Source organism: Podarcis gaigeae, assembly GCF_964106915.1.
Source record: "Podarcis gaigeae genome assembly, chromosome: 3".
In the NCBI taxonomy this organism is placed as follows: Eukaryota; Metazoa; Chordata; class Lepidosauria; order Squamata; family Lacertidae; genus Podarcis; species Podarcis gaigeae.
In genome coordinates, this window is record NC_139680.1 from 94,021,863 (window position 1) to 94,034,964 (window position 13,102).

The following is a 13,102-nucleotide window of genomic DNA, read 5'->3' on the forward strand; positions in this document are numbered from 1 at the left end:
TGTCAGGAGCCGGGTGGACAACATGACTACTTCCCATGGTAGCACTGACATTTTCATATATTTAGGAATGGGGTGCATATATATTCACCTCATGGTGCTTTGCCAATATGAGTATTACATCACATTATCAACTGATCATTTCAATCACAGGGAGATGATAATGCATTATTAACAGAGTAAGCATTTTTATTCATTTATTTTCTCCACAGACAAAAGGGCTACATCTCTTACCTGAGTAAGTAAATTGATCTAATTCTTGTGATCGTTGAGCTTATTCCACCAGTTACTTTGATCTGCAATCTTGCTAACAGAGAAAACGGACTAGAAATACCTACAATTAAGAATTTCTGAAGATGGAGATCTGTCTCTATGGATGTCCTTCACACACAAAATGTGGCATGATGTAACTTGCTGGTTGCTTAGAACCATTATTTCATAAGTAATTGCTTTGCTTCACATTTTCAAAACAAAAAAAACCCTTTATTTCAAGTGTTGAAAAATTCATAGACTGGGTTGGTAGAGAAATTACACTACTGCTCCGGCTCTGGAATAGGCTTGGCCAAACTTTGCAAACAGAGGAATCGATGGTAGCACGGTTAAGAAGTCCTAGAGAAAACAAAAAGGAAAAATTAAATTGGAGACTGAATGGAACTTTCTCCCTGATAATCTCCCAGTGCGTGACAGTGTAACAATACACACTTTCTCATACCACTTACTGGCTGCACCTGAACATCCTCACATGAATGCGTGCATAAAAAGTTAAACGTACATAGGTCTAAAAATTGCAGTTGATTGACTCCAACAAGCCCCAAAGGCTGTGTAATATGAGCCTACATAGGTTGGATTTTTCACATGGGCATTCTATTCAAACTTATTATGACTCCATGTAAACATCTGGTGGAATAGACATGCTGGGTGGATGGAGCAGGAAGGCAGGATTCTGTTTCCACCTTGTTCATGGGAAGAAGATGGGCAATATAGTCTGGCTTTTTTTAATGGCGTGTGGTTGTGTTTTATATCATGGTTGGTTTGTTTTTCACTTCAATTCAGTTTAAAGAGATCTACAGGACAAACACTGCATGAATAAATTGTCCATAGAATCACAGAATCACAGAGATGGAAGGGAACGTGAGAGTCATCTAGTCCAACCCTCTGGAAAGCAGGAATCTTTTGCCCAATGTGGAGCTCAAACCCTGGGGGGTCTCATGCTATGCCGGCTGAGCTCTCTCTCTCTCTCTCTCTCTCTCTCTCTCTCTCTCTCTCACACACACACACACACACACACACACACACACACTTTTGGATTTTCCAGTATCTTAGTTTAACATGTAGATTATACAGTTATATATTATACAGTTTATTTTTAAAAGGAAACACACATTCAACTCATTATAACAGTCCGACACATACACATTGCAGATTGAAGAGAAAATGTAGAATGAACCAAAATAATGTTCCTCGTCACCTTACAGTTTCAGTGTTATCAATTCCTTACGGTTGATTTAATTTGAATCTTTAATTGTCTGTATTTATCAAACAATATAGATTCAGTTACATCTTGTAAATATTTACAGTATCCACATACTCTCTCTTTTTAACATTTCTTAATAAAAATCAGGATCCAATGATCTGTCACATTCCTCAGTACACCAGTGAGCACTTAAGGGAGGGAACCAAAACTCTTTCCTGGCTCTATTGCCTCAAATGTGATTAAAATTCCAGCTTTGAATCAGTCCGTAGACTTGGCAGTGCTTCAGACTAGAACTTCTGGCTCTTGCCCTCCGGCAAAATATTGAATTTTGGCTCTGATTCTGTATGGGCTATCTATGTTCATGTTATATCACACCCTCCCAGATTGTCTTGTATTTAATGTGCTGTTTTGCATATCATGTGATGGGGGATGGACAGGGGCTACGTGGGCGATAGCCAGAGAGGCAGAATAATGTCCATTCAATAAACAGACTAGCACCCCTTTGGCTTCTGATTCTTTACAATATATTTACCATGAGAGCTAGAAATGTCTTCTTTTTAAAATACAGCTGTTCAGGGGACGGGAGGGGAGTTGTGCCAGATTCCAATAATGTGACAAACCCAGAGAATATACACATTTCTCTTTATCCTGTGCTCAATGAAAACAACACTTGTCAGCCGCTCTGTGTTCCTGATAAGAATCATGGGCTCTATTGAGGGTATGAGAGGAACATCCCATCATAATTAACTTATTAGGAAATCAGAATAAAATATGAACAGGAAAACAGCTGTCAGCATTCCTCTCAGAGTGTACCTCTGCTCCTACCACTCTCGTCTGCATAAAACAAGGTTCAGTCATTTCTGATCCCCAAAATAAGCACTGATTGGAGAGAGCAGAAGGCTTTTGCTATTAGGATGACTTGCCAGACAATAACAACCAACTGCCAGAATTAGCTCCTTGGGACAATTTAGGTGCCTTTGAAGTGAATGGCTTTTTGAGCTGGAACTAAGCCCACGCCCGGCTTCAAATCCAAGTCAAAATGACAAAAAGGAAGTCCACTGAGCCATTCATTCCCTCAGCGTAAGATTACTTTATGTTGGCAGCTGTACTGCTTATCTTGTTTAAAGGCTATTGCGCTACACACTCACAGCCGAGTATTCAAACAAATGGATCTGATCATGGAGGCAGAAGTTGCTCATTATATATTCCTACTGTTCTTCTGAATGGTGACACTGTTCTGTTCCTTTTGTTCTTTTTGGTAATTGTAGTGGCAGTAGTGATCAGTAGCAGGAAAAGAAGGAATTCTAACAGGGCTGGCCCTACCATTAGGTAGAGCAGAGTGGGAAACCTGTGGTCCTCTAGATCAGGGTTTTCCAAATTTGGGTCTCCAGCTGTTTTTGGACTACAGCTCCCATCATCCTAAGCTAGCAGCACCAGTGGTCAGGGATGATGGGAGTTGTAGTCCAAAAACAGCTGGAGACCCAAGTTTGGAAAACATTGGTCTAGATGTTGTTGGACTCCAGTTTTCATCAACCCTAGCCAGCAGAGTCAGTGGTTGGCTCCTCACCCCTAAGGCTGAGTGAGGTGGCCTTTTCTACCACTGGACTAGATTACCAACTCTACAATTTATGATTTCAGGTGTCATGAAAGGGAGGTAAATTGTTCTAATTTTATTATTATTATTACTGCCATGAAGGGGGAGAGGTGCTTGTCGACTTTTCTGCCTCGTATGCCAAAATAACTTAATCAGCTTTGGATACTATGCACTTTGACTTGGAAAGGCGCACCATTTATTCTCTGCCTCAAGAAGCAAAATATTTTGGGCAAGTCCTGAGGAAGAGTCAGTGCCAATAGAGCTAGCAATGTCAGCACAACAATAGCTTTCACAACAGAATACTCAGGCCTAGGCCCACTTAATATTTCAGTTGGTGATATTAATTAAACAACATGCATAGTTTGCAACATGACATGAACCCACCATACTATTTCCCCATCATTAGTAAGTATCTGCAGCGTTCTCTGCAGAAATGAAATGTAAAACCCTGGGGCATACAATGCAATCTGACAATAGTCACTCTGCGTACCTTTCTTGATTTATCCCAGAAAAAAAGTCATCCACTAGTCTAAAGCTCTAACCTTTTTCTTTTCTTTTCTTCAGTTTCACATTTTTTGGGGAAAAGATTAGAAAGTACATAAAAGGAAAATCATCAAAAGAAAAAAAACCCAGAGTGGAGCCATTTCAAAATGTTACATTACTGCAAAACATTCATCATATCATTTTTTTCCCAAGACAACCATATTTCTGAAAATGGGGTGACAAGGAAGTTGGTATTTCTGAATCAGTAGCGTATGAGATAAAGTCTCACCAGACTGTGCAAAAGCGTTCAGGATTTCCCACATCCTTGGACTCTCAAGCTTTTCCTTGAGGTAAGCCTAACAGCAAGAGACGATGAGAGAAAGTTTCCTCCTTATACTGTGGTGTACCTGTATTATGTCCAGGAATGCACTTGCCTGTACTATTTAAAATATTGGTATAATAGAAGGCCTAATAAATTACAGCCTGAATAAACATGCCCAAAGAAACCCAAAGCTGAATGATAAAATTCTGAATCCTTTTTTTTTTTTTTTGAGCATTTTCATTTTCTGATCCCATTATCTTCCAAGGGATTATAGTCTACTACAGTTATACTGAAAAGATTTAACTAGACCTAGGGACCTTTTCAATGTATTGACAATTTGACTGCCATGTGGGCTAATTATCCCATACACACAATTCAACAGAATGCAGCAAAGAAAATGATGACAGGGAACAACAGTTTATAGACTATTGCCCCAATCCAACAAATACAATCTGATGCTCCAATCCAGGTAGGTGACCTCAATTCATGAAGGCAGGTTTATGATTGAATATTCCAATTTTGGATGGGGAATCATGAATGCAAACAAGTGCTGCATTAACAGTTCTCCCACCTGATCCAGCAGCGAAAATTCACTTGCTTTGTAAGTAAGCTGTTCTCCCCCCAACTCTCTTTTTGGCATATTCTCCTCCCTGTTACTCATACACGCCTTCAGCTTGATGAAAGACAGTGTGTGTATATTCATTCAAGGAATGACAGTGGTCTATTTAACCTGGCACGTCTCCATGCCAAGACAAAAATGTGATGGCTTTTTTATTTGCAAGATGTTTGCAGATGATGCAGCCTTGGCAGCACACCCCAAGGAAGCTGTATAGTGACCCATCAACCATTCTGCCCAAGCCTGTCTGGGTTCAGCCTCACCATCAGCCTGGCAAACACCAACATCTTGGGTCAGGAGTCGCCAGCACTCCACGTATCAGCACTGGTGACCAGGTAGACAATTTTGTCAACCTGGGCTCCACCATTACCAGCAACCTTTCCATTGAGACTGCTGTAACTCTCCAACAGTTCGACCTTTCCCCCAATGATGCACTCTTCCATTGTCTCTTGAGACAGATGGATGCCAATAGTCACACTCACTCACTCACAGTTTGGGAGGAGTAGGCGGAGGCTGGATTTAGCACCTCCCAAACTGCTCTCCTGTCTTCCTGTTAAAGAGATGATCAGTGCAATTAAGATTTAAGGCTATATATGTGCATAAAGGTAAAGGGTAAAGGGACCCCTGACTGTTAGGTCTAGTCGTGGCCGACTCTGGGGTTGCGGTGCTCATCTCGCTTTACTGGCTGAGGGAGCCGACGTACAGCTTCCGGGTCATGTGGCCAGCATGACTAAGCCACTTCTGGCAAACCAGAGCAGCGCACAGAAACGCCGTTTACCTTCCCGCTGGAGCGGTACCTATTTATCTACTTGCACTTTGACGTGCTTTTGAACTGCTAGGTTGGCAGGAGCAGGGACCGAGCAACGGGAGCCAACACCGTCATGGGGATTCGAACCGCTGACCTTCTGATCTTCAAGTCCTAGGCTCTGTGGTTTAACCCACAGCACCACCCACGTCCCTTATATATATGCATAGCCCCAGCTGAATGCTGAAAAGCCTATTGCATGAGAGACTGGTTGTATCCAGCAATCTGGAAAACGCATATATAACCTATAGATTAAGCAATATGTCTTATCATGTGATTACCTTTGCAAAAGGTTGGTCATTGGGCACCAGTTATCAGCCAGCACAGCCATGTGTATGCAGCATTTCTGCAGCTCAAAGAGTTCTCTGAACCAGGGCCTATACAGGCATGTGCCTATATCTTGATTTAAACTAGGGAGTTCAATATATAATATCTATTTCAATAATATCTGAGGTTTGCAATTGAGTGGATGCATGCATAGATGGGTTTAACAGCAGGACCCATGTTTTTGAAAAATGAACTTTTGTACATGCATTATTTCATTACATTTGTGTCAAAATTTAGCAAATGGTACACATATTGAATGAGCAGGTGATTTATACACACAAAAGCTGCATATACATGAACTGACGTCATATTTGTGTGGGAACAGGGCTTAGCAATCTACTTAAAGAAAAACCAGCCAGTTACAATCAATTCATGCATCATTGTGAGAAACAGCATAAAAATGTAAGTGCCATATACTTTAGAGAAAAAAGAAGCAAAACATTAGATAGAAGGCAATACCTCCTAACTAAAGGGCCACTTGTAACAATATATCGTTATTTAGTACCTTTAGTCTATGGTTGTTGTTTTTTTGGAAAGTGCTTTGGGGTTTTATTACAATCAAGCGGTATATAAATCTTGTGAGATAAATAAGGATTTCATAAAGTGGTTAAGGAGAGTTTGCATAAATTGTACAGACTAGTTTCTTAGTGATGAATTTTGTCATAATGCCACCTTGCCATACTCCTTTTGGTGAGGAACAGTAGCAAGCTTTCATGCTAACCCAGCAAGATAGTAGACTGGTAAAGAAAAGGCGATTTATACGTGTTTTATGTGTGATATTATGCCACCAGACATTATACCACCTGATGGCGATGTGGAGTCCTGTTTTTCTCTTACCTGTTTTCCCGGTTTAAATTTACAATTTAAACTGAAACACTTCTTTGACGTGTCTAGATCCAGCCTTAGACAGGATTCTCAGTTTTAATAAATAATAATAAAAATAATTTTTTACCCCGCCCTTCCCAATTCAGAAAACCGGGCTCAGGGCGGCTAACAATAAATTTAAAACATTTAATTGTAATACAACATAGAAGCAGCATAAAATACGGTATAAAAGCATGAATAACAATAAAGTTCAAAGTTCAAAAATCAATTTGGGGGAAATCCATCCATTAAACATTAGTCACCAGGGCTAGCTGGCTGAATTAGCTCCGTCTTACAGGCCCGGCAAAAGGAGGTTAAATCCTGCAAGTCTAAAATAACAAACCTTCAAGCTTGCAGGGGGGTGGGGAAATGATGCATGTCACTTCAAATCAAAGTTTGTACAATCCTTATTTTATCCATGAAATAATTATAGATCATTTCTACATTTATCATTGGGACGCTGTTATTTAAAACCATGCAATTGGTAGACTTTGTTTTCTACTCGCCTGCCATATTCTTAGATGCTAATAGGAAGATGTGTATTCTTTTAAGAGACGATCCTTTGCTATCCTAACAACGTTTTTATTTTGAATAAACCACCCGGGAGCACTTCATGGCACAGATATTTGAGAAAGACACAGTAGGAAGTTCTGTTTACAAATCAATGGTACAAATATGGCTCCCTCCATTTAACTCTAGGGGTCCTCGCCCAAGTTTTCCCTGCAATCCTAATGCCTGTAATGGCAAAATTAGAGCTTTGAACTGAGAAGCCGCAAGACATTCTGTGACCTTTTAATGGCCATGCAGTGCTATTTAACAGAGAGAGGGAGAGAAGCAAACACGGCAATCTGCTATTAGGGCAAAATGTTGATCTAGCAAAGAGGGGCTTCCCGCCTAAATATATTAGTACTGGTTAACACTTCCAACTAGTACAAGGGCTTCTGACATGACAAAATGAGTATAACAGCCCCTTCTGTCAATACAACACAAATGTCATTTCAAGTGCTCAAAACCACTAAGCTACCCTAAAAAGATTGATTTATCTGCTCCAATGTTTCTTTGGGGCAAACTTTCCTCACAACTGAAACCAATTAGTGGGCCTGGCACTTGTAGTGCAGAATGTAGGTCAGCGTCAAGTAATAAAAAAGTATTGACTTTTCTCTGTCTGTAAGCAGCATGAAAGGGGTGCCATGGCCTTGTCGTATATGAAAAGAGCTCCATTAATTTCACTTATTTCAACAAGGGCTGTCAAATACTAATGCTTCTATTGCACTTTTCACACAAAGTACATTGACACCACTCCTGGCCTCAGTGAAATAAGGTTTAAAATATTTCAGCTAGTGAAAGAGGCCTACACTATAATTTTCAATTCCCACTAGTACATTTAGACACCTTAAGTAGCATTGCTCACAAAAACTATTGAGAGAGATTAGATGGGATATTAATCATGACTAACAATTACTTCCTGTAGCCAAAGGAATCTAATTCTTATGTATAACCCTATTAAAATAATAATCCAGAATGTTGGGTGTTTATTTTTTACAGAGCAGGCAAACACTGTCAGTTGTGGGTTTTGTGTCAACAAGCACCCACAAATCACAGGTAAACCACCTGCAATGTCGTACTACAATCCTGCCAGCCACTTGGTTTCCTTGCTTGGAATTTTCATGGTGCATTTTGTTCCTTGAAAAGTAGCCTTGTTTTTATGAAGACTATAGTTAGATTCACAATTACTTACAGCCATATAAACTCTGATGCGAGCTGAAAAACTCTCTGCTTGCAAATGCTCCCTCACTGAAGGAACTGTGATCTGCACACATAAAGGAATTAATTTCCTCTATCATATACGAGCAAGATATCTATGTGCACACCTGAGAACAAATGAGCATGTGGATTGAGGTAACAGTATCTGATACCATATGAGACAGAACCACTCAAGTGCCAGATTACCAAACAGGCAGAATAGGCAAAGGTCTATGACCCTGAAGCCTTTTAGGGCCCCCACAATAAAATATAAAAGTAATATTGATTTGATCTTAAAAGAAAATTACAATCAAGTTTTCTTAGTTCAATGTTATCCCACTAAAATAAAAAACGTATTAGGGGATAATTTGCAAGAGGACCCCTGAGATTTCAACTACCTAGGGGCACTTTAACCACTTTCCATTTGTTAACACAAATTACTAATTCCATGATCTTTTTGGGGGGAGGGGGGAGATTTCTTAGGATGCTATCTTGGAAATATACCACTTCCTTGCTGCTTTGACCTTTACTCCATATATTTAGAATGTTTGGATAAGGATTTCCTTATATTGGACAGTGATTTTAGTAATTTAGTGATTTTTAGCAGCAAGACTGAGATTTATTTTAGCCTCACTAAAGTCAATGAGAATACACTATTTTAATTCAAGTAGTTCAACTTAATTGCTTTATAGATGGGAATCTGTGTAACCTAAGTATTTGGAGGTGGTAAAAGGCCTCCCATTGTTATTAACAGAGTATGGATTTGATATCCCGCTTTATCACTACCCGAAGTAGTCTCAAAGCAGCTAACATTCTCCTTTCCCTTCCTCCCCCACAACAAACACTCTGTGAGGTGAGTGGGGCTGAGAGACTTCAGAGAAGTGTGACTGGCCCAAGGTCACCCAGAAGCTGCATGTGGAGGAGCGGGGAAGCGAACCCGGTTCACCAGATTACGAGTCCACCGCTCTTAACCACTACACCACACTGGCTCTAGTAGAAATCACCAAGTGAAGTCCTTACCAACCAAACCAACCAACCAACCAACCAACCAACCAACCAACCAACCAACCAAAGAAAGGATTGTTCTTATCATTCTGCAAACTGCCAAATAGAACATAGATTCATGAATGAAAACACCCACTAGTTACCAATGTCTTGTCCAGTTATAACAAACACTCACATAGTTATAACATAGTCTAGCAATTCATTTGCACATGAGTACCTTCGCTAAATGAAATCTTGGGAAAAGTTTTTTCTGCATAGGGATTTAATGTATTTCATTTGAACTTGAGGGTTGCCTCTGAATAGTCTGTACATGACGCTATGCCAAACCATATGAAATAAACCATGGCTAAGTGTGAACTGTAAAACAAAAAGAAACTGTGGCTGCAGTTTATGATGTAGCAGGGCAAACTATGAGCATGTGTTCAGATGTGGCATTAAGCCAAGCCATGGCTTAACTCTAGGTAGCACGGCAGCAGCAAGATCTAGAGAAGAGTGACGCTCCTGTGATTTTATTGTGTGTGTCCATACTTGGCCATGGTTTGACTTAGCATTACATGGTAACCAGGCCAATATGTCAAACCCAATGGCTAATTGCCTCCTTAAAATGCAAGCAAAGCTGATTTAAAAAAACAACCCCTCTGACTTAAAAAGGCTAGCTGACTAAAATGGAGGGCAATTTTCTACTTGCTTTAATGACTTTATAAGTATGCTTTGAATCAACTTATCATTCATTTTTAAAATACAAAATGATACTGGCTAGTCATCATGAAACAATGTTATGTCCTTCTGCATGATACTTTCATCATACTATTTTCTCTGTTTGATAGTCTATTTGGTTATTGACAGAGAGCATATGATAATATGCTGTACAAATATCAGGAAATTATTCGCACAGTGGGAAGCCTGCTAACAACATTATTTTAATATCTTATCTTTCAGACAGAGGCAGAAAACATATTAATTGCAGCTTAATATATGCAACAAACATTTCATTATAATTTTACTTAAATTTTGACCAAGCCTCTTAAGAAATAGTATATTATACATACTTCTCTGAGTGTTGTAAATCGAGGCACTAGAATCAAACAGTCTTGTGAGAAATTATAAAAAACTTCTAATTACTGCTTCTGAGTTTGAATAATTACTTATCCGATTGTCTCTTTACAAGTGGCCCAAATTACGACTCTTAAGAGCATTGTTAGTCTGTCCCTTGAGATGTCCCAAAGAGAAACAGTAAATCTTACCTTGGAGCTTACCTCCACAAGCATTTTTGGGAGAAGGGGTTGGTTCGGCTTCAGATACACATCAAACCCACACAATGCAAATGAAAACCATCCTCTGCTGCATTGTTCATATGCACACTTGCAATGCAGAAGGGGATGAGATCCATATTTTAAAATAGAGCGATGTTGGCATAAAATTCTCCCCAGGATAACTGTTGTTGCAGCTTTTACAAGTATTAGTTCTGATGGCACTTGCTTCTGATGCTCACAGGATGACCAGGGAGGTAAGGAGAAGCACATCCAAATAATTGCCTGCCATACATATATGAACCAGAAGCTGCCACAACAAGCACAGCAGAGGTGGAACAATCAAAATAGCAGCCATGATGGGCTTAATTCCTCCCTTTTAAAGAGCCACCACTTTCTGTCCTCTTTAAAAGGAAGCATTCATTTATCACTACATTTATATGCCTCCCTTTTCTTCCAAGGAGCTCAAGGTGGTTCTCCTCCCGCAAATGTCATCCTCACAACAACCCTGTGAGGTAGGGCAGGCTAAGGGATGGTGACTGACCCAAGGTCCGTAAGCTTCATGGCTGAGTGGGGATTCAAACCCTGGCCTCCCAGGTCATAAACCAACACTAACACTATAGTACACACCTGCACACAACTGGGACAGCTTGAAACAGGCTGTCAATAGGAGGTCCACTGGGGGTTAGAGGTTGTGAAGTACAGAACAGTAGAGCAGAGAACAAATCCCAGGTGAGTCAAATGAAAGCAAGCAGCGTGTTATTTATTACATGATATCAGAGAGGCTCAACACGCAGAACAGTCAAACCTTGCAGCTTTCTCCATCATGGATTTGTGACAAGTCTGGAAACAAACGGAGGAAAGTCCACTTCTACCATATAACAGTCATTTTGGGGCATAACTCCAAGTGGAATCCTGGAGGCTTGCTTCTACACACACACACACACACACACACACACACACACACAATCAAGATTAATAATCTAAGAGCCTTCTGCTGGATCAATGCCCATCCAGTCCAACTTCCTATTCTCACAGCGGCCAACCAGGAGCTTAGCATGACAGTACTCTCTCCTGCTGTGGTTTCCAGCAACTGTTATTCAGAAGTGTGCACCCCAAAGAGTGGAGACAGAAGATGCTCACCATAGTTAATAATCCATGATAGTCTTATCCATGAATTTGTCTAATCCTCTTTTAAAGCCACCCTAGTTGGTGGCCATCACTACTTTTGGAAGCAGCGAATTCCATAGTTTAACAAGAAGTGCTTTCTTTTGTCTGTCCTGAGTCTTCCAGCATTCAGCTTCGCTGGATGTCCAAGAATTCCAGTGTTGGGAGAGAGGGAGAAAAACTTTCCCCTACCCACTTCCTCAACCCCATGCATAATTTTATTGCTTCTTACTTGCCTTTTCCTTAATTAAGCTTAAAAGGCCTAAATGTTATAGGCCTTTTAAGCTATGGCCTTTCCTCCATAGTTGCTCCACCCCCGTGATCAATGTGGTTACATTTCCAACTGTAAAACATATTTTTGGAGGTGAGGCAACCAGAACTATACATATTACTCCAACTGCACCACCACCTCAGATTTGTATATTTGGCAGTTTTATCTTCAATTCCTTTCCTAATTATCTCTAGTGTGAAATTTACCTTTTTCACAGCTGCTGCACAATATGAAATATCGACTTGTTACTGTTTGGGAAGACTGTGATGCGCAAGGGAAAGCATTCAAAAGTAAAGCCCTACTGAATTCAATGAGATGTATTCCTATGCAAGTGTGTATGGGATTGCAACCCAAATCTACGCTGCTCCTCCCCAAAAAATTTTGGAGCAACATCTGGCATTGCCAATTTTTTATATCATACAGTTGCTTGATTAAAAAAGAGTAAGATAGATTGCACTCAGGTTTATTCAGTAATAGTGGAAAGTGTCCAACACAGTAAATGTAGAGCTGGTTCACACAATAATGGACCAATATTCCTATGTATCCATCTTCTAATTTGCATAGGTCCAACGTACCTTAGAAACAGCCACCCCTCCCCATTATGTGATCAACCCAGGGCACTTCCTAAACCATGAAATCTATTTTTGAATCAGCTACCAAGGATGTAGAGTGAGCCATTCTTGGTCACAGTCAGTGTTTTTTTTCTGGGGGGATGCAGGGGTACACATACCCCTAAACATTTTGTGAATCTAAGTTTAGCCTCATCGAGGGGCAGTATTTCAATATGAGTAGGAAAATGAGAGTACCCCTAGAAAAAAAGCACTGGTCATAGTTATACAACACCTCTTCCTTAGTGATTCTTCCATCCTAACCTAAGCACGTTGTTGTTGTTGTTGTTTAGTTGTGTCCAACTCTTTGTGACCCCATGGACCAGAGCATGCCATGCACTCCTGTCTTCCACAACCTAAGAACAAGCCTACATATTTATGTTAGATTTGGCAGGGCAAGAGTTAAGGTTATAGTGGATGAAGAGATGTCTGAATGAATTTTGTTTTGCATTGGTAGGATATTATAATATGTTTTCACATTCTCTTTTATATTTAGTGTTACTTTCCAAGAGCCTGCAAAATGGGGTGGGGTATACATTTCCATGAAAATGTGGCCATAAGTTTCAAAACATTGCA

The 13,102-nt window shown here is 40.1% G+C and overlaps 1 protein-coding gene across 1 annotated transcript in view; it reads right to left on the reverse strand.

Moving 5' to 3' along the window:
• Positions 1 to 458: 458 nt before the first annotated feature.
• The window catches only part of SPATA17 (spermatogenesis associated 17), a gene marked incomplete at its 5' end in the record, with an annotated part of 73,760 nt that continues 61,116 nt past the window's right edge, over positions 459 to 13,102 (reverse strand). The window contains 1 exon segment of the mRNA XM_083733605.1: positions 459 to 606. Coding sequence (XP_083589731.1) covers positions 526 to 606 — 81 coding nt within the window. The 3' untranslated portion in view covers positions 459 to 525.